At 46.7% G+C, this 27,862-nt stretch overlaps 1 protein-coding gene across 1 annotated transcript; it reads left to right on the top strand.

The window, feature by feature from the left end:
- Positions 1–1,383: 1,383 nt before the first annotated feature.
- Thbs2 (thrombospondin 2) lies at positions 1,384–27,862 on the top strand. Its single transcript, XM_029471613.1, has 22 exons — positions 1,384–1,648; positions 4,095–4,245; positions 5,342–5,898; positions 7,738–7,822; positions 9,700–9,896; positions 10,839–10,979; positions 11,665–11,761; positions 13,221–13,391; positions 13,632–13,808; positions 14,601–14,774; positions 14,955–15,082; positions 15,159–15,311; positions 16,080–16,298; positions 17,841–17,948; positions 18,566–18,725; positions 20,766–20,884; positions 21,552–21,786; positions 23,429–23,656; positions 24,064–24,335; positions 24,866–24,963; positions 26,095–26,234; positions 27,454–27,862. Exons 2-22 carry the CDS (start codon positions 4,194–4,196, stop codon positions 27,459–27,461), a joined length of 3,519 nt encoding a protein of 1,172 aa, XP_029327473.1. The 5' UTR covers positions 1,384–1,648; positions 4,095–4,193; the 3' UTR covers positions 27,462–27,862.

Below are 27,862 nucleotides of genomic sequence, written 5' to 3'. Positions count from 1 at the left end.
ATCTCCCTTCAGGCTTTCAATCCAAATATAAATTTGAGTCTAATTATTTTAGTTAAAAACGAAGGTTTTTGTCATTAATTTGGTGACTCAAAGCAATGCATCTTCCTTCAAAAACGTACTGTTGGAGGCTAATCTTTTGTTTTTGTAAATTAGTAAATAATACTTATTTTAAATTGTATTATATTTGACTGCTCTGTGTATGGAGGTATGTGTGTGTGTCTGGGTATATGTGCACTTGTGTCACAGCATGTGAGTCAGAGGACAATTTTGGGGGTGAGTTTTCCCCTTCCACCATGTAGGATCAAAGGTTCCTTCACCTCAACAGAAACACAGGAATTGGAGATCAGCAGGGGGTGCCTTGTCCTGGTGTCTTCCCTGTCCACTTTGGTTCCAGTCTAAGAGAATCCAGCACAATGGCAGGGTCCTTCAGTTAAGTCTCCCACCTAGAACAGAAAGTGGCTAAGCATGTTCTCTATTTAATTTATCTTTCCTTTTCTTGAAGTAAGCCTTGACTTATTTATTATCAGGTGTCAACCGGATAAATGTCCGGAAAGCTTTGAGTGTCATCTATAAAGAATGAAGCCCAAGCGGAGGTTGTGGGAGATGCCACAAATCTACCATCTTCTCTGGGCTCTGGTGCATCACCACCAGACCCACCACGTCTCTCCTGTTGACTGCTTTCCTTGGGTGATGAGCCCCATCCCATCCAGCTACCATGCACCCTGGCACTGGCTTTAACCCCCATGGACTTAGGTCTGGCCCTCTGATTCTCACTGAGTTTCTAAGCCGCGCCCACCCTATCTTGATAACCACAGAGGACTGCCTCTAACTGCAGGATTCCCACACTTGGGAAAGTTGTCCCAACAAGACTTGTGTGAGGACTAGGCTTTCTCAGGGAGCCAGGGTCACAGAGAATTGCAGGCCTCGACTGAGCAGATGAAGTGAGTTTAAATTAAAATCTGTTCTCCTGAGAAGCGGGTCAGAGATACAATGGGTGGGCTCTCTTTTGTGGTAAATTCATTTTTTTTAATTAATTCTTTGACTATAATAACTTCCCGGCAGAATGGTAAACTTACTGTCTGTCCTGTAGTTTTGACTGTTACTCACTTGTTTTAGAAAGGCCAGTATCACACTGGGTAATTCGAAACACATTTAAAGCATAGAATTGGCATTTTTTTTTCTCCTCAGCAAAATGGGGAGTCCCAGCCAATCTTGCTGGTTTTATTTATAGCATTTTATTTCCTGAGAGAAGACAGGAAAAGTGAGTCCTGGCCTGCCCCTCTTGTCTGACTCCTCCCTCCCCGGGCCCCTGTCTGGAAAGCCTGGGTGGACCTGTAGGAGGGGCGTTAGCTCTGAGGGGCTGGATTTGGACTGGGTAACCAGGTACTCTGAGCAAATGGCGAGACCAGAGGACGAATTATGACACTCCTTCGAAAGAATGAATTAAACGTGCCCCCGCATGTGTCTGATTGACAGGCCTCCTGGGGAAAGGGCGTATAAAGGAGCCGGTCACTGCCGGGAGGCAGAGAGAGCAAGTCCGATGTCTGCAGCCTCCTTGGCCAGGCCTCTCCTCTCCGGCTGCAGCTAGTCCCCTCAGGACAGACTCAGTGTACTGACGTCGGTCACCATTCTCTTGCAAACACACCAGGTACCTTTTTATTTCTAAGACATTTCACTGGCTGTGATCTTTCAGAAAAGGCTGTGGTTTCCAGGAGGCTAAAGGGGAAGTCCAGCTGTGTCCTCTGACACATAGCCCAGTGGCTTCCTCACCGTCTTTGCCCTGCAAACTTATTGACCTGCCAAGAACATTCACTGCTGTCTTTGTCCCCGGGGTGGCGGGGGTTGGGGGTGTGGGGAGTGTCTTTCGTGGTCTCTCACAGCAGGAACCCTGTGAAGCAACAAGGGTCTTTTTGGCTTCATTCCAAGGATGCTGGGGTTTGGGGAGGGGGAATTGACATTTTCTACTTAAAAATAAGAAAGTTTCTCTACCAAAGTTTGCTATGGAAGAGAAAGCAGAGAAAGGAATGTCAAGAGATCTCTTGAAACCGTGAAAATAACCAACGGGATTATAGTGATCTGATTCTAAACATTAGTAAGAGCAGAACAAGTGTTGCTGTCATTATAATTATAATGTACAGGGCGGGGAGAACCCTGGGGGGATTGTGTTTGGGTTGCTGCTTGTCTAATTTGCATACAAAAGAGCTGGTAGCCTGGGGCAGTCAAAATAAAGTGATCTGGTGCGGAAGGAGGAGGGAGGGGAAGGGGGCAGAACAGTAGGATTTGAAGATGTTTAGACACCCAGCAGACACACTTTGACTTTGATTGTTCCTGTGGGGTGAACTTGTGTAAGACCTATAAAAGTGATAATAGCCTGTTGCAGAATACCTTTGAAAATCTACTCATAACCTACAGTGAGGACTTGTGGATGGGGAAGTGTGTGTGTGTGTGTGTGTGTGTGTGTGTGTGTGTGTGTGTAGTACCCATGGAGCTTGGATGCAATTGCATTGACCCCAGGAGGCTTGATCCAGGACCAAATACTATTCACTTCTTGGTCCCTTTTCCATGTGGGGGAAGGCAGCAAGATTAGATGGGATGCTGTTAATGACTGCTGATTACTTGTGACACTCCCAATTGAGCTTGGTTTTACCAAAACACAGTTAATGGACTCTGTTTGTGTTTGTATGCCTGAGCTGTAAAATGTCATTTTAAGATAGAACTTGTCTTTGCAGAGACAGCATTTGACCTTAGAATAAGGAGAAAGTTGGGAATGGAGTTCAGGGGCAGCTGCCCTGTGGCAAACACCTGCACTAGGGACTCAGGGATAGGGCAAGCTGGAGTCTTCAGATGTGGACTCTGAAGATTCTCTAAAGTACCTGACAAGGTCTACTTTATACTTGAATTCTCAGAACAATGTCACCTGGAGACCTGACATTGGGAGTCCTCCCAGCCACAGTTCCACATCCTGAGTGTTTGCTGTGCCTCAAAGAGCTCTGGAGATATTCATTTGCATAGGGTCTTTCTCTAGCATCTAGAGAAGTTGATATTTTAAGAGTCAAGTGTTTCAAGCCATGGACAAAGCAACTTAGTGGGAGGGGGAAAAGATTGCCCTCTTTCCACCTGGGTAGAAAAGCTGGTGTTAGCGCTCAAGTGGCATGGTATATTTGGCTGCCTCCTGAAATGTACCTAGCGCTCAGTCCATAAGCACTGCTCGTGGGACAGGACCAAGTTCTTGCCCCATTGTCTCCCTCTGGGGAGAAAACTGTCCCATGCTGGAGGGCATTGTTTCCAGCTTAGCAAAATATTCTGGAGAGGGGAACTGCTGAGATGTTCCTCTCAATGAGAAGCTATCCCATTTTAGCCATCTTTACAGAGATGAGGGACTACAGAGATCAGTTTCCACGGAGCAGAGAATGACATGGAACAGAACCCGGCCTGTTGGAGGGGGAGCTGAGAGCTGAGCATGGGGAAGCAAGCCCTTAAGGAGTTAACAGAGGAGCAGAGGAACCAGGCTTCAGGCCAGGCCTCTGACTTCTGATCCAGGGTCTGCCGAGCCAACTTAGAATCCCTGCAAATGGAAAAACAGGCCTGCAGAATAGAAAAGTGGGCTAAAACCCTTGCTGGGGAAAAGTTTCTGCTTGTCCTGAGAAAAATGCACCGAGTTTATTCCAAACTTGGGAATGTAGTTAGTATTGATTGCCTGTGATGAAGTTATGCATAACTGGTTTTCCTGGACATTTACACAGAAGCCTTTCTAGAGTCTTCTTATCAGCCAGGATATTTGCCTGGGTTCAGGTCTCCTGGACTTAAGTCTTGCAACTGAGCTATAGCAGAGTCCCCAGGGAAACAATGCTCTGGCATATCTTCCACTGGCTCCTCCAAAGAGCAGGCACACTCACAGCCACAGGAACCCGGGTTGTTATGGTGATAGTACAGCAAGAGGCCTCAGGACCCCCTCACCTCCATGCCAGGGAGAAGTGGTGGGATAAATGCTAGTAACGGTCGGAAGAATCTGGTTGGAAAGAAAGTATATTATCTAGAGTTTTGCTTCCCACAGATATATTTGCTTCTGATTTTGTGTGAAATCTGTTTTTCAGAGGTCACGTGAACAAACTTCCCAGTGACACTCGGGCTGTAGCTGTGCACTCTTCATCCGCGAGATTGGTTTTCTCCTAAGTGTCACGGGTGGAGACAAGATGCTCTGGGCACTGGCCCTGCTGGCTCTGGGCATAGGGCCAAGAGCTTATGGTGAGTATGGATATATCTTCTTGTTTCTGTGTGCAATGGTGAATTAGCTGCAGATGAGAGACCAGCAAGTGGTTGTAGACGTATTTTGCATATGAAGCTTTTTAAACATGCTTGTAAAAAAAAAAAAATCAAAGATTCCTGAGTCTGTATAGCACAGAGAGGTTGTCTTTTGGAAACTAGGGATAGAGACCAATGCACTGCATCTGGTAGTGAGATACTTCACACAGCTTGTCCTTGCTATATTATTATAATTTATAAAATAATTCATAAAACTTGGACTGCCATATTTAGTAACAATAGTCACAGAGTCTAATTATTTTAATTGTGCCACCGTCAATACCTTTATAAAAACGACAACATTTATGCCTCTATACACAGCAGTTTATTCTGTGTTTTCAGTTGTCAGTGCATGGTGAGAATCTGTGCTGTGTTTTAACATTCTAGTCTGTGTATTATTTTGAATTGTTGATTAGTTTTGATAAGATCTGATGATTTTCTCATTGGCAGCTGAATGGTGACTTCAAAGAGTTACTGATAGGGTGAGGTCCATTGTTGTCTCAAATACTGGTTCATAGTGCACAGTATTTACTATTTATTGGCAGCCTTTCTATAGAAATGAGAAGATGTTTGAGAAGGAATATCATCCTCAGAATGCAACATCGGACTTAGTGGATGGCGATAAAGTCAAAGGTCCCCCTTTCAGCCTCCTTCTTCCCCAGTCCCAAGATGGAGGGGAGGCTGTGCTTTGCCCAAATCTGGGACAAAGAACAGCAGGGCTCAGGAGCTGGAATTCAGGGGCCTCCAGTGAGATGTGAGCAGATGCACAGTGCTGTTGTTTATGGATGAAGCCATGTTCTGGGTTCTGGGAAGGCCCAGAACACGTGCTGCACTGTAGTCATGGAGAAAGCCAGCCTCCATCATAGTGGGTAGCTGGCTCAGGCTCAGCTAGGGTGGGAGAGAAAGACGCACAGAAAGCCTCTGAGCCTTGTCGCAGGGGAAGTCTTGTGAGCTTATGGCTTATGGCTCTCCAGTCTGCATCCAGGAAAGCCTCAGCATCAGCCTGTGGTAACTATGACCCTCTGGTTCCCTTTGGCAGCTGGTGACCACGTCAAGGACACTTCATTCGACCTTTTCAGCATCAGCAACATTAACCGGAAGACCATCGGTGCCAAGCAGTTCCGAGGGCCTGACCCCGGGGTGCCCGCATACCGTTTTGTACGGTTTGACTACATCCCCCCAGTGAACACAGATGATCTCAACAGGATTGTCAAGCTTGCAAGGAGAAAGGAGGGCTTCTTCCTCACAGCCCAGCTGAAGCAGGACCGCAAGTCTCGGGGAACACTCCTCGTGTTGGAAGGCCCCGGCACCTCCCAGAGGCAGTTTGAGATTGTGTCCAATGGCCCAGGGGACACTTTGGACCTCAACTACTGGGTAGAAGGCAATCAGCATACCAACTTCCTGGAGGATGTGGGCCTGGCTGACTCCCAGTGGAAGAATGTGACTGTGCAGGTGGCCAGTGACACCTATAGCCTGTATGTGGGCTGCGATCTTATCGACAGTGTCACCCTGGAAGAACCATTCTATGAGCAGCTGGAAGTAGACAGGAGCAGGATGTACGTGGCCAAAGGTGCATCTCGAGAGAGTCACTTCAGGGTGCGTACATAGCACGGCAGTCATGGGGTAGAGCCTTGTAGGGAGCTCACAGCATGGGGCAAGTCAGTGTAGCTTTTGTGTTGGGAAGGATGTGATCCTTCCTTGGATGCATGTAGTATATACTGTGGCACATGTGTGCACACTTTGCACACCTGTACATACTGCATATACATTCATATATATATATTACACATGTTCACTTGTTCAACAACCTATACTTACATGATAAGCACACACATGTGCACATTCAAGTGTATGAACATATCACACATGTGCATGCACATCGCACACACACACACAGGTACACACACCTATATATCTACCACAAGTGCACACTTGTATAATGAGTGCACTTGCTTATATGTATAAGCTTATACAATACATTTTCACTCAGTGCACAAGCATGCAGAAGCTTGCATATCGTGTCCACATACCCTCACAAATATACACATTTATACATGTGTATACACAACAAACATCCACACTTATAAGTATAATACTGACAATACAATTGCACATACACAAGGGACACGTACGAGGTCATGCAGACACATGTGCACCACACTTCAGTGCACATAGTCAAAGCCATCAACTCAGTATACATAGAATACACATTCTTAAGCTATGTGAAGTGGAATTTTGTCACAGATGTGTTGCTCTTGGAAGCCTGAGTCAGGTGTTGAGGGAAAGAATCCACATGTTCCAGGAAACCCCAAGTTACTTTAGTAGGCCTGTGAAACCCCATTCTAGTCCTTGCTCTGGGAATGAAGTTATTGAGGCACTAAAGAGGGTCTGAGTTCCTTAAAAAACAAACAAACAAACAAACAAACAAACACAAACAAACAAAAAACCACTGCTGCTTTGTGAGTGGATCCCCCTATCCCCAAACCTTCATTGAGGCTTAAGAAGTTTGGATCCTTCTAAAACTGGGAATTTAGAACCTGCAATGGCGGGTCCACACAGAAACCCCCAATTCTAATGGCTTTTTGGGGGTTTATTCATTCTTTCTCTGGTATGAAGACCATTCACTGGTGGTGAAGTCATACTGAGGCTCTGTATTTTGACTTTTTATGGCCCACCAACATTGCACTCTGGTCCTTCCTCTCAATGCTGGTTAGAGGCAAGCTATGACTCCTGGTCAGTCTAGAACCTCAGAGAACAACCAAAGGTGTGTCTTCAAGTTCAAGTGTAGTAAATGGACTTTCTGCCTATGGTGTTTTAACTTCCGATGATTGAGTGTATTCATTCCACTCTCACTGCAGATGAAGGGATGGATATCTGACCATTGTCCTCTGACAGGCACGCATTTATTCTTGGAAATAAATATATGTCAGAGATTAGTTATTTTAGTAAGAGGTCCAGGTAAGAGCACTTTGTCAGGGGCTGCTGCGGCTCTGACTGGCCCAGTCAGATTTCAGCATTAGCTTCCTTCTCCTGGAATGACCTTATGTGAACCTCGATGTTTCTCAGACTTGAATCGCAAACAACAACACATTTCAGTTCTACTTGAGGAAATAGCCCATCATGTCTACCTGAGAATATGCAGAGGACAGAAGTTGCCTATCCCCAAGCCTCCCTAATTCTTCTCCAAAGTTAATGTTCTCCTAGTTAGAAATTTTTTATGCTAACCCCGTGTGTGTGTGTGTGTGTGTGTGTGTGTGTGTGTGTGTGTGTGTGTTATAGCAACATTTTTAAAATAATAGGAATAGGGTAACTGATACCTTCAGACCTGTTGGGTAGAGCAGTGCTCTTGGAATCTTGTATTCTGCATTTGCTGAGTACCATCAGCTTCCATCAAGCTTAGGGTTCACCTGCAGCCCTGTTCCTCTCTCCCTCTAGGGCTTGCTGCAGAATGTCCATCTCGTGTTTGCTGATTCTGTGGAAGATATCTTAAGCAAGAAAGGCTGTCAACACAGCCAGGGAGGTGGGTAAGCTCTGTTCTAAGAGTTTCTGTACTGTTCTGCTGGGTTGCAGCTGGGCCATGTGTGTTTTTGCCCTGGTGGAGATTTGCGTCAAGTGTTTTTATCCTCTGTGGGTGAGTTCACTGCTCAGTTTAGACTTCCAGTCCTTAAAAGTGATAAATTGTCAAGGATCAATTCTGAATAGATTTTAAGAATAACAATCCCAATTTTAAGAATAACAATTCCAAATTAGCGGCTCCCAGGAGCCATTCTGAGGAGGTATTCCAGCCTGCGATCAAGACCATATCTTTCGTGGCTTCTGAACATATTCTAACTCATAACTTTCTTCAGCGGATATTTTGGCTCAGAGTTACAAGTCAGCCACACAAAGGACTATTACAAGCAAACACTTAAACATATCTGGAAGTTCTGAGCCCTTCTTAATAAAACACACTTACACAGGAGTCTAAATCTGTTCTCTTAAGATGGAGAGAAAGACTGGAATAGCTGGATTTATGTGCATTCACATGGAGGTCAAGGACCACTGTGAGTTCTTTACTAAAGTCTTGGCCCTGACAGAGACTTCTGCTCTCTTCCTCTGGTCACACCAGACTTGAATATTCTATTCATTCAGAGAGTGAACTCGTGAGCCTGGTCTCAGAGCATGGCTTTTTTGATGTTTGTTAAAATGGGAATTTCCCTGTCAAATTTCACAGTCAAATTTCACAGCTGTAGAACCTGGTATATATCGGGAGGTGCACACTGGCTCAAACATTTTTCTATCATCAGTCTAAGCCTTTCCATGGCAAGTGTGAACAAAGGCACACATTGGTTTATTTTGCTTAACTCTAAGATATGAAAAATAAGTATTTTAAATAAGTTGAAGATTTAAAAATATAAACGAAGATAAATGATGAATAACCCTCCCCCCGTAAATCCACTATTTAACAGTGTCCCTCTACTTAGTTATTAAAAATACTTATACTAGCATGGCTTTTTATGGTTAGTAGCACACTGGAAATTAGCAGCTCTCAGAAGCCATGTAGATCGCAACAAGATTTTGAACGCAAGTAATGAACACTCAGTTGTGGAGTGAATGCCTGTCATTCTGTCTGTCTGTTCTTGCCTGGAGCCTGTCCTTCCCTGGAGCTCTTCACTCTAGCTTGACTGGGGATTACTCTGTTTCTGGACTTATCTCAGAACTACTTGGGAGTCAAGGAGCATGTGCATGCATGGCCCAGGGAGACTCCCTGTGATTGTGCCAGGACTGTGACATCTGCATATGAGCGGCAGCAGAGCAGAGTGTGTGGAGAGAAGTCAGTGTGCCTTGGGGGTGTGTCTCTGACATGCAGATACCTAAGTAGGCTTTTATTCTGAAAGGAAGCCCATGAAAGGGCACTCGGGTTGAACTGGGGCATAGGAAGGTTGGGGATGGGAGGGGTGAGTTCATGGGCTATGTGTTGGAGGAACAGACTTAGGGTTGAGGATGAGCAAAAGGCAGTGTCTCAGCTCAGTTTGATTGAGGTATGTGATGGATGGCCCTGCATTACAAATGACTTGTCTCCCATTGCTCTGCTCTGCCTTTCTCTGTTCCTAGTCTAGACCTCTGCCCTACCAGGAAATCATAGAAAGTAGGACAGGTTCCTCCTGCTAAGCATGGGTCTTAAGTGGAAGCAGTGGCCATCAAATGTTCTTGTGTTGATGGATACAATTGAGCATGTGGCCACTCCAAGAAAGCAGAGATATTTATGGGTGTTGGTTTATAGCTGCAGAGGTGCTATCCTGCTCCTGCACATCCCTAGGGATGTGCTCTGGTGACCATGTCAATGGGTGCCAGCTTACAGTTGCAAGTCTGACTCCCCAGGGACTGTGCTCCACTAAGATTCTCTCTTTCCTTTAGCTGAGGTCAACACCATCAGTGAACATACAGAGACACTCCATCTGAGCCCTCACATCACCACAGATCTCGTGGTCCAGGGGGTGGAGAAGGCACAGGAAGTGTGTACGCACTCCTGCGAGGAGTTGAGCAACATGATGAATGAGCTCTCTGGACTGCACGTCATGGTGAACCAGCTGAGCAAGAACCTGGAGAGAGTGGTAGGTACCTGGTGGAGGGTAGAGGTGGAAAATGAGGGTAGTGGGGACAGACAGCAGTCTGTCAGGGAAGCCTCGGGAGCCAGCCCTCTGGAAGCCTCACCAGACAGCCAGTCAGGCCTCTGGGGACCAATACTTCATTGCTTTGGAGAAACTCTGACTAGAAAGCCACATCAGGGGGACACCCAGATCAGGCCCTTCAGGAATCCTGGCCTACCACAAGTTAGTGAGAGGGAAGATGGAGAGATGTTAAAAGTGTTGCAAATAAAAACAGTCAGGGGACACATGTGCTCTCTAATGATGAGGAACGCATCTCCCAGAGAGTAAAAGACATCCATCTCATGTGAGCAGCTGAGTGTTGAAAGGAGCAGCCACAGGCTTTACAAGTGTCTCTGCCATACAGTTTTGTAAGACTGACAGACATGAATGTGTGTCCTGAAGTGTGTGGAAGCAGGGGACAGTCAAATGCTCCAGAATGAGGGAGGGTTCTGTAGCTTTGAAGAGGGAGAGTCGTATTGTCTTCCAACTGTCCTTTCCTGTAATGCCCCTGACATTGTGAGATATCGGACAGGGACAGGGATATCTCCTCTCAAACACTTCCTGTGCCCACTGTGCACAATGGCGGTCTTTCTTGCATCTATGAGGTATGGTCAGCCCAGGGTTGAGGAGACATCATTAATGGATGACTATGCATTTGATATGATCTGCGAGCAGAGGAGAGGGAGGGTAGCTAGCCATGGAGACTGTCTGTGTAGCTGAACTCCGCAGTGCAGTCTTTGTTGCAAAGTTTATGTGGGTTTGCAGTATCATCTGTCTTAACCAGGCCCCAGTGTCTGCGTGCAGTAGTGTCACACCTACACCCGATGTTTGCACTGCTAGACCTAAGCTTCTCCTCAGTGAAGGAAGGCCTTTGATTCTTCTCCTATCTCTCATCTCTGTTTCCAGTCTAGTGATAACCAGTTCCTCTTGGAGCTCATTGGGGGCCCTCTAAAGACAAGAAACATGTCAGCCTGTGTGCAGGAGGGCCGAATCTTTGCAGAAAATGAAACCTGGGTTGTGGATAGTTGTACCACATGCACCTGCAAGGTGAGTTCCAGAGATGAGTCCTCCTGGAGGCAGATATGCCCTGCACAGGGTAGGCATGCTCAAACTGACATTCACAGATCTTAATGGCTGGCAATGGCCTGCTCAGCACATAAGTATAAATGATGTTCACATACATAGGAGGCTCAGTAAGAGAGCCTTAAACATGGAAGTCCACACAAATATAACTTGGACCTCTTTGTGCTGTGCACAAAGACATCACAACCCAGAGGGTGAAATGGCTTGTTCAGCATTTTTCTGTGGAGAGAATCAGTGGGAACCAAGCTGCCTCAGTGTTCCTCTGGTTTGCATTTGATCCCACTCAACTCTGACAGGGCCTCAGTGCTCAGGAGAGATGACGAGAAAGTGCAGATGGTTTAGTTTCTCCTGATTGTCCCCTGTCCTTGTGTTGACCTCAGTTATCCGGCGATCTGAGACTACTCTGTCATTCTTTTTCTTCCCCACTCAGAAGATTCAAAAGCTGGTGCTGTCATCTCTCTGCTCATAGTGGGAGGACAGAGTGTGGGTGCTCAGAGAGTCCCCTGGGGCCTGGTCAAACCCTATATTTGAAGTAGGATTTGGAGTCAGAAAAATATCTAGCCATCCTACTGACCTTCCCCATCCAGCTCCTGGGACAATGCCCATTATGGTAAAGGACTGTTTTCCATATGTTTCTCTATACTTTCAGAAATTTAAAACAGTCTGCCATCAGATCACCTGCTCACCTGCAACTTGTGCCAACCCATCTTTTGTGGAAGGCGAGTGCTGTCCATCCTGTTCACACTGTAAGTCCCCTGTGGTGAGCATGTTGTGAGTCTTAGTGTCTGATAATTTGTTCTGTGGCTTGAATAGAGGAGGGTGAGGTCCAGATTCCTAGAGATAGGCAGTGGAGGGGAGCAGAGGGTGGCTAGGCCCCGCTTCAGCCACTAGCCAGTGGCCAGGAAGCCATTGAGAGTTCTAGAAGTTAAGTGTCTGCAGCTGTCCTGTTCTGGCTCATCCCAGACAAGGAGTGCCCCAGCAATCCTGCAGGGACCAAAGTTCCAACTCCCAGGCCAAGAAGGCGGCCCTCATGTCAGTAGCCGCTGAGTCAGGAGCTGCAGCTAGACCTAGGCTGAGTGAACAGTTGTGCCCAAACCCATGATATAGTAAATAAACACAAAATTCAGAGACTCTTACTCAATGAGGGATTCAAGTAACAGAGACATGGTCCAAGTGACCCAGACTGGGACCATGGGGGAGCCAGTTCTGTGAGGTCCGACACTGTGGAGACAGAGCAGGCCGGACATCAGGAGCCTGGAGGCTCAGATGCACTTTAGAAGTGCCCAAGCTGCTCCACTCAGAATCCCCCATTCATCTGTGGATCCCTGTGTCAGTGCTTTGGATCTGGCTTCCAGTGGTGCTCAATGGTGGCTCCCCAGCATGAGTGGGAAGCCCTTCCCACTCAGTCACCATCTCTGAGTGTTCGGGATGCCTTTGGCCTGTCTTTATCCTGGTCTTTCCTTTTGGTGTGTTTCCAGAATCCCAGCTACCTGCTCCATACAGCAATGCTAATACCACAGTGCTGGGTGCTCGAGTCTGCTTCCCCTATATTGGCAAGGGCAAGGGCACAATAGACTGACAGCTAGGATGTCTGTCCTTGGTGTTGTCTATGCGGCTGCTCTCCTTTCCTTCTTCCATTATCCAAAGGGACCCTACTGAGAGACCCCTACTAAGGGACATCTACTAAAAGACCTACTATGTATGTACTTTACCTTTAGCCCAAGCCCCAGCATAAGTAAACCATACCCTATGTGTCTATAAAAATTTTATTCCAGAGAGTTGCCTTTGTATGGAATTTTTGTTCAAGTGTTTGGAAATAAACTATGCAGCTTCTAATTTCAACCAGTGGTTGGTTGGCATGTTGTTACCTCATACAAGTCAATAGAAGCTATGTAGAAATGGCCTCTTGGTGACCTTGAAAACGTCTCCTGTAGATAAGATTCAGCATTCTTTTTCCTTTTTTGGAGCCAGCTTCTCTAAACAGATCTAGATTACTTGTTCCTCATTACCCAGCATTCTCTTCCTTTTGAAGACACTTAAGCTTACCCAGGTGGTGGGCTCTTCCCATAGACCCTTCTTCCTGCCAAGCTCTTCCCTATGCAGAAGTCCCCAAAGCAGACCCCATATGGCTGTAGTGCCTGATCTCCCTACGGCTTGTGGAGAGGGAAGACCCAACCTCATGTGTTTGTGTACCTTCTTGGCTAGCTGCAGACAGCGATGAGGGCTGGTCTCCGTGGGCAGAGTGGACCGAGTGTTCTGTCACCTGTGGCTCTGGGACCCAGCAGAGAGGCCGGTCTTGTGATGTCACCAGCAACACCTGCCTGGGCCCCTCCATTCAGACAAGGACATGCAGCCTGGGCAAATGTGATACGAGAAGTGAGTGTCCCGGGTGGTTCCTCATATGGGTATGCCAACAGCAGCTATTTGATGGTGTCTGGAGGTTGTGTCCCCAGGGGAAGGTTTTTCCAGGTGAGAAGCTTTCTCCTGGGTGAGGCCGTGCTCTCGCTACAGCCCTCTCCAGTGGAAACGGGGATTAGTTGGAAAGACAGATCTTGGGGTTTGCCCAGTGCAGGGTCACAGCCTGGGATGCTGACCTCTTTGTGTTTCCTGTGCCAGTCCGTCAGAATGGAGGCTGGAGTCACTGGTCACCCTGGTCTTCATGCTCCGTGACTTGTGGAGTTGGCAATGTCACCCGCATACGTCTCTGCAACTCACCAGTGCCCCAAATGGGTGGCAAGAACTGCAAGGGCAGCGGCCGGGAAACCAAACCCTGTCAGCGTGATCCATGCCCAAGTGAGTAGGTGCTGTTGGCAATGTCGTAGAGCTGACAGCTGCTGGTCACTAAGGCCTGTTCCATCCTAATCTGGTTACTAAATCAAAAGCCAGTGCAGCTTCGGCAGTGTGGATGTGACTGCTCTGTTGCTCTGATGTCGGTGGCCACCTCTGGTTCTACACCCTGATTTCCTGAATTAGCCTGAAGGTCTCTGTATCTTGCACAGATCAGTCAAGTGGACAGAGACCGTCACCTACAAAAAAAAATAAGCTAGAATGTGAACTTGAACCTGAAGTTCAGGACAGGGCTTTATGTGTCTTAGTCACACCAAGGTACAGCTTAGGGGACTCACAGCTTAGTATACCAGGATATCCGCAGGTAGGCTGAGTCCTCACAGTACACTGGAGGCAGGGGGATTGCCTTCATAACAGGTAATCCACCCAGATCTTCACTGCCTCCTGCCCAGTGCAATAAGAATCAGTCCCACAAAGTCTTCTAGACTTGGAGGCTGGTCTATTCTTCATGCCTGGCTTGGTAAGGAAACTCAGGCTTCTGACTGTAAAAGATTGTAAGAATTTTATTTTAGAGGCAAGAAAATCTATCAGAAACTCTGTAATCAATATTGACTCCCTGAATCATAGCTGTGTAAATCACAGTAGACCAGTCCTCCATTTTCCCTTATACCCCAGTTTCTTCAACTACACTGGAATAGCCAGGATATCGGCCTCATCTTCCTTCTGATCTTGCTATTGGGAATCATATCTGAATCCCTCCATCCCCCTCTCAGTCATCTTCCCTGCTTCTCTCTGTAGTTGATGGCCGCTGGAGCCCCTGGTCCCCTTGGTCAGCCTGCACAGTTACCTGTGCTGGAGGGATCCGTGAGCGCACACGTGTTTGCAACAGCCCTGAGCCCCAGTATGGAGGGAAGGACTGTGTCGGGGATGTGACAGAACACCAAATGTGCAACAAGAGGAGCTGCCCTATTGGTGAGTGTGTGTGTGTGTGTGTGTGTGTGTGTGTGTGTGTGTGTGTGTGTGTGAAAGGAGCTGTTCCATGGGTGACAGGGCATGCGTACTTGAATGTATGTATGTATGTGTACCCATGTGTGTATATGTGTGTGTGTGTGTGTGATCTTGTCTTAGCCCTGTCTCCCATCCTCCATGCAGATGGGTGCTTATCCAACCCGTGTTTTCCTGGAGCCAAGTGCAACAGCTTCCCTGATGGGTCCTGGTCCTGTGGCTCCTGCCCAGTGGGCTTTCTGGGCAATGGTACCCACTGTGAGGACCTGGATGAGGTTGGTACCTCTGCCTTGGGCAGCTGGGTGTCTTATGGAGATCTGGAGAGAGGCTCACTTCTGTTTGTCCTCACAGTGTGCTGTGGTCACAGATATCTGCTTCTCAACTAACAAAGCTCCCCGCTGTGTCAACACCAACCCCGGCTTCCACTGCCTGCCTTGTCCACCACGCTACAAGGGGAACCAGCCCTTCGGTGTTGGCCTGGAGGATGCTAGAACAGAAAAACAAGTAAGTGGTTCTGACCTTGCCTGTATATCTAAAGGCTTGAAAGAGTCTGCCAAGTCTAGGCAAGTGGAGAAGGAATGGAAGGGAAGAGAAAGGGCAGCCTTGTTGGGGGAGGAGCGCAGAGGGGAGCCTTTTCTTACAGAAGCCTCTCGGGCTCTGTTCATCTGCTGCCTCTTCTACCGACACAGAAGAATCCAGATGTTTTCATGCAGAGGGCCCATGACCTTCAGGGTAGCAATGACACCTTGGTCAGTTTTGGATGCTATAGCAGAAGACCAAGGCTGGGTAGGGATACAGGACAAAGATTCATTTCTCACAATTTTAGAGTCTGGAAACACAAGACCAAGGACCAGATACCTAGTTCATGTGTCTGAGTTGTCATTGCATGTCAGAAGCCAGAGGGATGAGGGGAGGGAGGGAAAGAGACAGAGAGAGTGAGCTTGAGCACTGATGAGCTGAAGTTGGAGGGTCCCTGATGACTATACACTTCCAATGAGACTTTGAAGCTATCACACTTGGATGTGTATTCTAATCCATGCCTTGGAGGGTCACAGCAAAGCCATGGCAAGCAGTGTTACACAACAAGTTCAAAAATGATGTTTATATGACTCAGATAACCATTAAAAAAATACTTGTTGGCTTCCTAAGAAATGTCAAAATCTCTGTGTCCTCTCACAATGAGCTAGTCTCTTTGGATTCTCAGGGGTACCCGTGGCCAACTTCTTCCCTAGTAAGTCCTGTCTGTATTTCATATTTCTCTTGATATTCTAGGTGTGTGAGCCAGAGAATCCATGTAAGGACAAGACTCACAGCTGCCACAAGAATGCAGAGTGCATCTACCTGGGCCACTTTAGTGACCCCATGTACAAGTGTGAGTGCCAGATTGGCTACGCAGGTGATGGGCTCATCTGCGGGGAGGACTCAGACCTGGATGGCTGGCCCAACAGCAACCTGGTGTGTGCTACTAATGCCACCTACCACTGCATCAAGGTGAGAGTCACAGTCACCTCAGGCTATGAGCTAGGACTCTGTGCTTCAGTCCCTTCTTGAGCCATTGTCAGGGGTCCGTGTCTTAATCCCTCTCCAGTCAGTATAAAGAGCTGTGCCTCAGCCCCTTTCATAAGTATAGGATTCTGCCACTCCATCTAGTTTCATCAGTGAGGAGTCTGCCCCTCAGTCCTCTTCAGTCAGTGCAAGGGGCTGCCCCACCCCTACCCAGTGTCTCTTCAGTGATTCACTGCCAGGAAAGATTGGGCCAATTGGAAGCAATGATCTAAACAGGGAGACACTCCAAATTATCTTGTTCCTTCCTACACTCTGCATGAAATTCTTACTCTGAGGCTGGACCATGTTAGAGCAACACATCTTCTCACAGCTGAAGGGATGAAGAGAGCATGGGTCTGATGTGCGCTGGGCACAGGCGTCCACTCAGGAGTCCACCTGTAGCACTGAATGCAACTGGGCTCCCTTTTCTTCCCATTCCAGGCATCGTTAGGAAAAGCAGTACATGTTATGAAAAGTACACATGTACACACATGCACACATGCATATGAAAACATACACGATGAAGGTATACACATATATGCGCATACACACTATGTATGTATAAACATACATGCGTACATAATACTGTATGTATACATGCACACTATATATGTATACACACATGTACATAGCATACACACACATACACAATGTATAGGCACACAAGCACACACACTATGCATGTATACACCCATGCATACATGCACACACAGTATATACATATACATATGTACACAAACTATGTATTGAAAATATGTACACTTGCCTGTATACACACACACACACACACACACACACACACTCACACACACACACACACAGACAAGAAAAGGCATCAATGTGGTTGAAACCAAAGCTGCCCTGCCCTGCCCTGCCCTTCTTTAGTCCCTCAGTTGGGTCCCTGCAGCTCATTTGGGTCACAGCACAGTAGACAGAGTAGAGAGGCTTTTATGCTGTTGCATGTCTATCAAATGTGAAGAGCTGGAGTGGTGTTCTTCTCCCTCCTTCTAAGCTTCACTTCAGTGCAGAATTGCAAAGCGTAGACAATGTACAGCTGTGAGAGGGCTTCCTCCTTTGAGACCTGCTGGCCGGTGAGGACTGAGCTTGCACGCATGCTGGAGCTCTTAGTTCATTTGATGAGCTGGGGGAAAGAACAGGATGCTAAGCATCTGGCTCTGCACCTCTCCTGGGACAGGCACCCTCACCTCCCTCTGTTCTCTCAGGTGTCTGATCCCTTCCTGGGGTCTGGGTTCAGAACAGGGCTCCTTTTGTCTCTCCTCATGTGCAGCAGTGACATAATTCCCAGGGTAGGACTCAGAACAGTACATGTCCAGGACAGCTGGCTCCGATGCTCACTCCGCTTCTATCTGAGGACTTGTATCAGATATTTATATCCTTGGCTTCATAATTCTTGTTTTATTTTCCCCGATTTGGAGAGAAGGACCTTTGGAATGCTTTCATGGTTGTTATTCCTCTCCCAAATCACAGGACAACTGCCCCAAACTGCCAAATTCCGGGCAGGAGGATTTTGATAAGGATGGAATCGGAGATGCTTGTGACGAGGATGATGACAATGACGGTGTGAGCGATGAGAAGGTAGGATGAGCGCTGTTCTCAAGCACCGAGAAGTTGGAAGAGATGGGGATTCCAAGGCTGCTCTTCTGACATATTTGTGAACGGCTCCCAAAGGTCACTCATAGAGAAAGTAGTCCCTGAAAATGCTGATTAGTGGGTGCACAGGGCTCCCTGGGGTACAACGCAGAAAGTGCTCATAACTTCCCTTTCCTTAATTGCTTCAAAAGACCTTATTCGCTTCCTTTTCTTCTGGTGCTTGATGCAAGCGGCAGATGCAATCAGAAGGTTTAACATGGGCTCATATAGCTCCCCGAGAATGGCTTCTCTATGGTGAGAGTCCATGCTTTCCCTGCCTTGCCCACATCCATCCACACTCACCTACTGTCTCATCTGTGACTTTCCTGTGAAGGAGAGGAGACTGCCACTTTGCAATAGGAAATCTCAACACTCAGGGAGACAGGACAGCTGTGTATGGAACTGCGAAAACACAGGATGCTGAGCCGGTGCCCGTGCAGGGCTAACTCGCTCATTTTCTTTGCTTCCTTATTGGTGGTCTACACCTGAGTACCGAGTTGCCTTATGGCAGCCTGATTGCCTGGTCTGTGTTCTTTCTGATGTCTTTTTCTGGCGATTTTTAGGACAATTGCCAGCTTCTCTTCAATCCCCGTCAATTAGACTATGACAAGGATGAGGTTGGAGACCGCTGTGACAACTGCCCCTATGTACACAACCCAGCACAGATCGACACAGACAACAATGGCGAGGGGGACGCCTGCTCTGTGGACATTGATGGAGACGGTCAGTGGCTCTGCTCACTTTAGTGATGCAGATCAGGGTTAATGGTTGTAAGTGAGCTAGCACTTTGTGTACTAAGGTTCACAGCCACAAATCAACTAACCATACAGAAAGAGGATGTACAGAACATGCACAGATTTGTAAATTTTAATTTATTTGTGTGTGTGTGAAAGGCAGAGGGTGCTGCCCTGTGTGTGTGGAGGTCAGGAGTTGGTTCTCTCCACCCACCTTCTTGAGGCAGGATCTCTCTGGTTTCTGTTGCACTGTGTACTCTAGACAAACTGTTCTGAGAGCACATAGGTGACTCTCTGTGTCTTCCATACATCTCGCCAGAGAGGTGCTACCAACCACAGATGCTCACTGCTGCATCTGGTTTTTATTTGTTTTGTCTTAATGTGGGTTCTGAGGATCAAACTTGGGTCATCAGGTTTGTGCTGCAAGCACTTGTAGCCACAGAGCTGTCTTACTAACCCCCAGACCTTTACCATGCTGTTCATCTAAACAACGAAATTATAGTATAGAGATGGCTTTTAAGTATGTACAGGATTGTAACTAGATGGTTTGTAAACATCACTTTATTTTGTGTAGTGAATTTGGACATCTGGAGTTTGGTATCTTTGTGGGTCCTGGTAGCAGCCCTCCATGTGTGTCTGGAGCAACTGCAATTCCGAACATTTTAGAAGAGCTCAATGTATCTATATGCTTACGAAAAGGATTCCCTAAATAACTTTTCCCACAAGCCTCAGGTCCATCTTAGAAAAGCACAGCTTTCTGCATTTTCTTTCCTTGCTGTCAGACCCACAGCTGCTTCATCTGACTCTTTCATTGCATCTTCTGCAGTGAATACTCTGTCTAAATCATCCAAGAGCGGCTCCAACTGCTCCGAGAAGGGTATGAGGAGGTTGTTTGTCTTACTTCTACTAGGTTTCTTATTGTTTATTGATAAGGCCTAACCATGGGACCTGGGAACCAAGACAGGTAGAACAACACAGGTGTGCCCCATGAGCTCTGACATATTACTGCAGGCTGACATTTTACCCTGAGATCTGGCGTCCTCTATGCAAGAGCCCAGAGACTGACCACTTAGAACTCAGGCACTGCTCTCTCAGAGTGTCACTGTAGAGCTAGGAGACACTCAGATCACTGCTCTGCTTGACTCCTCTGTGTACCCCATGAGCTTCACCCCCCTCCTCAACAATTCGCAGCCTGGAGCTCCTTCATCCCCTCTGACTCTACCCTGCTATTTAGACCCATCTCAAAGTATACGCTCTTGTAGAACTTTCCAGTCAGCTTCTGCATTCAACCTTAGCCTCAGGACAGCCTCGACCACTCTGCCTTCTTGAAGGTTGATGCAGTTAGCAGGCACCCCATGTCTGTCCTAATGTGGGCTGGTGCCTCTGTTCTGCCAGCTGGGGTGTCAGCTTCTTATACCCTGTCATTTTAAGGGTCCTTTCTGTTTCCCAAAATGGTCTCCTCTTCCTTTGGCTTTATCTTCCTTCAGTTTGCCACTTTATCCTTTTATTATTATTATTATTATTACTATTATTATTATTATTATTATTATTCCTTCAGTACTTTTGGACCTCGTTCCCTATTTTCAGATTTCTAGAACCCTTGTTGATCCATCTGCACCATCACTTCTCTCCCACTGTGTGTAAACGATGAGGAAACATCACCCAGAGGCTCTTGTGTGACTACAGACTTAACTCACTTTCTGAGATCTCAGTGGGAACAGCCAAAACAGCAAGCGCAGAGGCCACACCGCACTTACCCTCTTCTGACTGGGCAGCATTGCCCAGAGAATCCCAAACACTCATTATATTTTAGGTTAAGGGAATTGGATTTTTTTTTTTTTTTGAGACAGGGTCTCACTGGGAATTTGATGTTTAATGGAAAATATATCATATTCTCTTCAATGAATCTAGTAATCTTTAAATTTTTGCCATTTTTCTAGTGAACGCCTGTATGTTATCCAGTATGCTGGGAAAATGATTTACCTTCTCTAAACTCAGCCTGTGCCTACTTTGTTTCTTTCACCAACAGATGTTTTCAATGAGCGAGACAATTGTCCATATGTCTACAACACTGACCAGAGAGACACAGATGGTGATGGTGTGGGTGACCACTGTGACAATTGTCCTCTGATGCACAACCCAGATCAGGTGATGAGATGTGTCCAAACAGGGCTCTGTGATCCCCAGCTGTTGCCTCGAGATGAGCCTTGAGGGTGACCCATCTCCAGAGCAGGGTGTTCCTCATCCTTAAACAGCTTCATAAAGGTGCTCCTGTGGGGTTCTCTTCTGCCCTGCCACGAATGACAACATAGCTTGCTATAAGCTCAGCTGAAACATCTTACAGAGACCAAATCTAAGCACATTATATCCAGGTGGCCCCAGGCCAAGGGAGGAAGTGACTTCCCCACACTGTCTGGGGGAAAATTAGTCTCCATGGTTATCCAGAGGCAAACCCAGAACTAGCTACATTTCCAGGCTTGCCTTTGGAAGGGACCTGAAGAATGTGACCAGGAATATAGTCTGCAGAGTATACAGTAATGGTAGAGAAAGTGGTTCCTATGGTACCCGAGTGGTAGTTAGCTATAGGAAGTCCCCTATGAGATGGGGCACTGGCTAGGAAAGCCTGCACCCAGGAGCCTCCAATCCAAGCTCTCTTCTGTGAGGACAGCAAGTGAGCCATCATACCCCATTTTTGTACCTCATCCCCCAGTGCTGGCCTGTACCAAGAGGGGGTGTGTCTCTAGTCTAGTCCCCGAGTCTTCCTGTGCTTCCTCAGGGAGTATTCATGGTGCTCACTTGGTGCTCTGTCCCCCAGATCGATCAGGACAATGATCTCGTTGGAGACCAGTGTGATAACAATGAGGACATAGATGATGACGGCCACCAGAACAACCAAGACAACTGCCCATACATCTCCAACTCCAACCAGGCTGACCATGACAACGACGGCAAGGGCGATGCCTGCGACTCTGATGATGACAACGATGGTGTTCCAGATGACAGGGACAACTGTCGGCTTGTGTTCAACCCAGACCAGGAAGACTCAGACGGTGGGTGCCTTCTTCAGTTCACATGTGCCTTGCAAACCGCACGAGCAGTCCCACAGAGGCAGAACTCCAGTTTGGAAGCTCAAAAATCAGCAGGATGGCTATCTAAGGGTGCTGGGCACAGGGTTGGCTGATTGTCTGTCTAGCCTGCCTGAAGCTTCAGCTTCCTCTTGTGTGTTTAATATTCCACCAATGATAGAGGTGAGGTTTGTTTGTGAGTGCCAGGAAGAGGAAACCTTTCGGCTTCCGGGTACTTTTGAAAACCTTTGGCAAACACTTTGAAAGAGATGAAGTTCACTGAATGCAGCCAGTGGCAGGATGGGGAGAGGATTTATAAATAGGGGAGGTGGGACGTGGAAGGTCTTGCACATCAGTGGTCTGTAGCTGTGCAGGCGCTGGAGGATGTCACACACCAGGAAGACCGCAGTCCTGAATAACAAAGTGCACAGCTGCGCTTGCTGATAGGCTGGTCTCTAACTCCCTCCCAATGGGCAGGATGATCCAAGCTCTCTTTGGAACACACTTATCCTGAACAAATGGAGACCAGGAGTCCTGGGGTGTTGAGCCAATGTGACTCAGAAGCACGTGAAAAGACTGGCCAGGGCCCAAGGGCAGCTGCAGCATTCTCCCAGCACAGGAAAGAATGCTTTCAGCAGAGAGCCCCCAGCTTGATGCAGACACTGGTGCAGACAGTGGGAGGTGGCCTTTGGCTCACCTAGGAAGGGGACTGGGAAGAAGAGGTGAGGGGTATTTTTATTACTTTTAAGATGCTGTTGCCAAGGCTGGGGAATAGATTAATTGGTAAAGCACTTGCCTAGTGTGGAAACTCAGCACTACATAGACAAGGCATAGTGATGCGTGCCTATACTGGGAGGGAGAAGCAAGAGGACCATTAAAAAATCATCCTTGGCTCAATATTGGCAGTTTGAGATGAGCCTGTGCTGAGATCCTGTCTCAATAAAAGAAAATGCCTGTACATCTAATTATGTTTCCCACAGTGGGGAGCCTACAGTATTGAATACCAGAACTGAAAATTGGTTTGAAGAATGGGGAAATCAAGATATCAATCTAGATACCAAATATGGTTTCTTTTCTTCCTTTTGAAATAAGAGGTCACAGCAGAGTGCCTGGTTAACTCCATCGCCTCTGCCTTTGGGCATCTTACTGTGGCCAAGGACAGGTCAGCTGTAAGGTAAGGCATGACCTAGCCCCCTTTGCAGACCAACCTCATTGGGTCTGATCTCCCTAGGGGAAGTCATGTGTGCTGGAAAGGTTCTACTTTAAGTGCCAAATAAATTAAAATGGCTCCAGTTACTGAGAATGACAGTGAAAAGTGAGCTTAGAGAGACATTAGCAGCAGCCAACTTTCTGTTTTCAACTTTGAATTTAGGGAACAGAGCTTGGGCTTATCGCACTATTCTTGGCTGTAGTGTTTGCAGTGAGGATGTTTTTAAAAGCATCCCTGGGATTGCCTTATAGCTTTACAAGCTCAGTGTTTTGTAGGCAGTTGACCCTCAAACCACAATTAATTACAAGGTGCACAGCCTCAAATCTTACAGACCCAGAGGTCTCTGTTTATACACACGAAGGGAAATGCAAACCACCTAACTTGTCCCCCTTGTGTTCATTTCTTCCTTATCCATAGGTGACGGCCGAGGTGATATTTGTAAAGATGACTTTGACAATGATAATGTCCCAGATATTGATGATGTGTGCCCTGAGAACAATGCCATCACTGAGACAGACTTCAGAAACTTCCAGATGGTCCCTCTGGATCCCAAGGGGACCACACAAATTGATCCCAACTGGGTAATTCGTCACCAAGGCAAAGAGCTGGTGCAGACAGCAAACTCAGACCCTGGCATCGCTGTAGGTGAGCCTGAGATCCTGTGGGTGGTTCAGAGAGACCATGTGGTCAGGATTCAGGATAATTTTTCTGGTAGCCTTACCCTTCCTTGGTATGTGGGATAGTCTCCCTTCATAATCTGGTTAAGGGCTCTGGGAAAGCACAGGTTTGCCACTCTCTGGCCTATGGAATTTGGTGTTCAGTAAGCCAGCTCATGTTATGGACTCTCTGAAACAATACATGATACACTGGAGCTTCTGTCACAAAACTGTCAACTGGGTCACAACTCCTTTTGCTGCTCTCTCAGTGAAGAGCAGAGGTTATCTAAGTTAATCTAAGCTCTTCAGATCCACGTTTCTGTGAGAGGGACTTCTGACGTCCCCAATGTGCTTTTCCCTGGGCCACCAGACCATCCATGTCTTCTCTGCACTCAGGTTTCGATGAGTTTGGGTCTGTGGACTTCAGTGGCACTTTCTATGTCAACACTGACCGGGATGATGACTATGCTGGCTTTGTCTTTGGCTATCAGTCAAGCAGCCGCTTCTATGTGGTGATGTGGAAGCAGGTGACCCAGACCTACTGGGAAGACAAGCCCAGTCGGGCTTACGGCTACTCTGGTGTGTCACTCAAAGTGGTAAACTCCACGACTGGTACTGGCGAGCACCTGAGGAATGCTCTGTGGCACACGGGAAACACAGAAGGCCAGGTGAGGGACGGGGCAGTTGATGACCGTTTCCAGACAGACCCTGCACTCCTAACCTGTTCCAAAGAGATACCCTTCTGCCCTTAATTTTAATCAAATAATAATCATTTTAATAGTTGGTGTCGAATACCTACTTTATTAAGCACGAAATGCCCAGTGCTTCAGAAAACATGGTTGGCAAGACTGAACACATGTCCAGTCTTTTGCAGAGACAGGACTTACAGTGTCAGTTCTGTTCATAGCTCTACATCCAAGAAGCAGAAGATATGAATTCAGATCCATGACTCTCTGGGTCAAGTGTTCATGCTCTTAGTGTTAACACACCCAACACTGGACTTAGGTGCACACTGTAGTCTCCCATAGCTGTGCATAGTAGGGTAGATGATACAGCATTTGAAAGTAGAACATACAAAATAAAATGTATGTACTAGGGAGGTAGTACAGCAAGTGGAGTATTACTTTGCACAGTCCAGGGTGAGAAGAATGGTAGGGAGGCACATAGCTCACCTTTCAACACTGCTCCTATTCCACAGGTCCGGACTCTATGGCATGACCCCAAAAACATTGGCTGGAAAGACTACACTGCCTACAGGTGGCACCTGATTCACAGGCCTAAGACAGGCTACATGAGGTAAGGGCAATTGCACATTTTCAGTGGTAGGCTTCATCCCAGTGGGTCGGCTAATCTTTTCCATTAAACAACCAGTCTGCCTTTCCATTGGATGGCCAGATAGATTTTTCATCAGATGGATGGATAGTCTGTTACCCATTGCATAGATAACTTTTCCATTGGATGGACAATTTGCTTTCTCTGTCTACCTTCCTATTGGAGAATATCAATAAGTAACTATGCTGTAATGAGCACTTTTATATTCTTCTCTGGATTCCTTAGTTTTAAATGCCCTTTCTCATCTATTTTGCATCCTTTCTATACATTACTTACTTTAAAAAACCTGAAAAGTAAGCCATGTCTTAAATACTTATTGGCTGATATGCAAACTACCCCACACTCATCTGGATGGAATCCACCTTTTTTTGTAGATGATAAGCAAATAATCTTCCACTTAGTCTCACCCCTGTTGGCTATCTGGTGTCTGCAGATCCCTGAGGTTCTGGGTGTGTGTGTGGCGGGGAGGGGGTGTAATGTCCCTGCAAAGAGGTCCCATCTGTCATGTGTTCCATCAGGAAATTCTGAGGGATCACTACCCATTCTGAGCCAGGGAGATGAGACTCGGGATCTTCAGGGAAAATGAAAGCTTTGGGAGCCACACTCAGGGAGGACCTGGCTCTAAGGAAGAGAAACAGGCACACACACCCCCTCCCAACACAGACACACACACACATTCAAGAAACATCCTTTACTCTTTACACTGCCTTGGCTCTTAAAGGTAACACTGCACTTTGTAGTCACTGGCTTATGCAGCCATTTACATCCAAGGGTGCAGCAGCTCTGCCTGTGAGAAGGAACGGGCTCTGCTGCATGACAGGAGTTGTTGTTCCTAAAGGGAAAGCAAGTCCTGTTCAGACCCTGAGCAGAGAGTGGGGCTACCGATCCCTTTTGGGGTGTCTGGGTGTCACTCTATGGTAGATCAGAGAGCACTTGAATAGCATATACAAGGCCATGCTTTCATCCTTAGCACTAAACAGGGAGACTAGATTCCTCCTAGCCAACAACTGGCATTTAAAACCAATGATAGACCACTGGAGAATGTGCTTCTGAGTTCAAGTTCTCTTTTGTCTTTTACTTCCTTGCCTGTTTTAGAGTCTTAGTGCACGAAGGAAAGCAAGTCATGGCTGACTCAGGACCAATTTATGACCAAACCTATGCTGGTGGAAGGCTGGGCCTGTTTGTCTTCTCCCAAGAGATGGTCTATTTCTCGGACCTAAAGTATGAGTGCAGAGGTGAGTATGTGTTCCCATCAGGGAAGTGGTCCCACAGGACCAGGAGGGACTGGCATCCATTTTTCTGCCTACAGAGGCTTCATTCCAGGGAAATGAACTATTGCTATGAGCTGGGGCTTCTGCCCTTCCCAGCAAAGATGTGGTTTAGGGATATAGTTCCTTCCTTCCTTCCTTCCTTCCTTCCTTCCTTCCTTCCTTCCTTCCTTCCTTCCTTCCTTCCTTCCTCCCTCCCTCCCTCCCTCCTTCCTTCCTTCCTTCCTTCCTCTTTTCTTTCTTTCCTTCCTTCTTCCTTTATTCTTCTTCCTTCTCCTCCTCCTTTCTTCTTCACTTTCTTCCTTGATGGTTCTTTTGTTTTAAATTGAATCTGAATGTCTTTGGTAGTACAAATACTTTCTGACCTCCACAGGCTGTAACTGGCACTGTACTGAGTCCTAGAGCTTTTTGTTTCCATACTTCCTGATTTTCTAGGGTCATTTTAGATTACTATCTCTACTAAAAATTGAAATAAGAAAGGAAAGGAAGGGGAAAGGATAGGAAGGAGGAAGGAAAGAAGATGGAATAGAAGTGAGGGAGGAAAGGCGGCCCCTTCTTAGTTATGCCACTAGAAGTTAGTTTATCTGAACCAAAATATAAACCTGAAAGCAAACTTGACCAGTCAAGTCTAATGACATGCCTTTTACAGAGATCAGTAAAGCTCAAAAATGTTTCTCAATGCTTATGCATTGAAAATGATACACACATCAAGGAGAAGTAAGGCCAAGGACATTGTTTTCTCTCCTTCTTCCACTGAAGATCTTTACACATGTCACTATTCCACTGAAGAGATTTCTTTTTTCTTAATTTATCCACCCATTAATACATCCATCTACATATGCATCTTTCTAAACAGCTATTTATCCATCTATCCATCCAAATGCCTACTTATCCATCTGTCCATTCACCCTTCTGTCTTTCTATCTATTCACTCATCTACTTGTTTGTCCACACAGCTCTCTGTCATTTATCAATCTGTTCTACTTATTTATCTCATGTATGCAATCCTAAAGTTAAAATAATGGTATCTGAGGCCATGTATGTAGTATTAGCCCTGGGGAGCCCTGAGGCCAGTCTGAACTACATAGTGAATTCTGGGCTACAACTGTGAGATAGAAAAACAAGGAAACATAGTAAAACACCCCCTAGTTGTTTCTTCCTAATCTTGTTGCTCCTTCTCTTCTAGATGCCTAGAGAGCAGGGCTCCAGCTCCAGCAATGTGCTGCAAACACCCCTTCTTAGACACATCAGTCCATCTTGGCACTTGTGGCTTTTCTGTCATTTGGCATTTCCTGTTTCTTGACCTTAACTGAGTGGATCTACACCTCCTTCATCAGCACCAAGTCCAAGTGTCTTCAAAGGATAAACATCAATTGCACTCCAAGAGCTTCCAGCCTGCTGCTGGAAAACAGTTGGATGAGATATGAGGCTCACTGTGGAGCGAAGACCGAGCCTGCCGCTGTGTTGCCTTTTCTTGTTTGTTTAAAAAGAATGACGTTTACATGTAAATGTAATGACTTGCAGTATTTATGTGTATATGGAGTTGAAGGGAGTATTGTGTTTAAGTCATTCTCATAAATTAAGCATGAAAAATA

This window comes from Mus caroli, chromosome 17, assembly GCF_900094665.2.
Source record: "Mus caroli chromosome 17, CAROLI_EIJ_v1.1, whole genome shotgun sequence".
NCBI lineage: Eukaryota > Metazoa > Chordata > Mammalia > Rodentia > Muridae > Mus > Mus caroli.
This window is presented reverse-complemented; position numbering and strand designations above follow the sequence as displayed.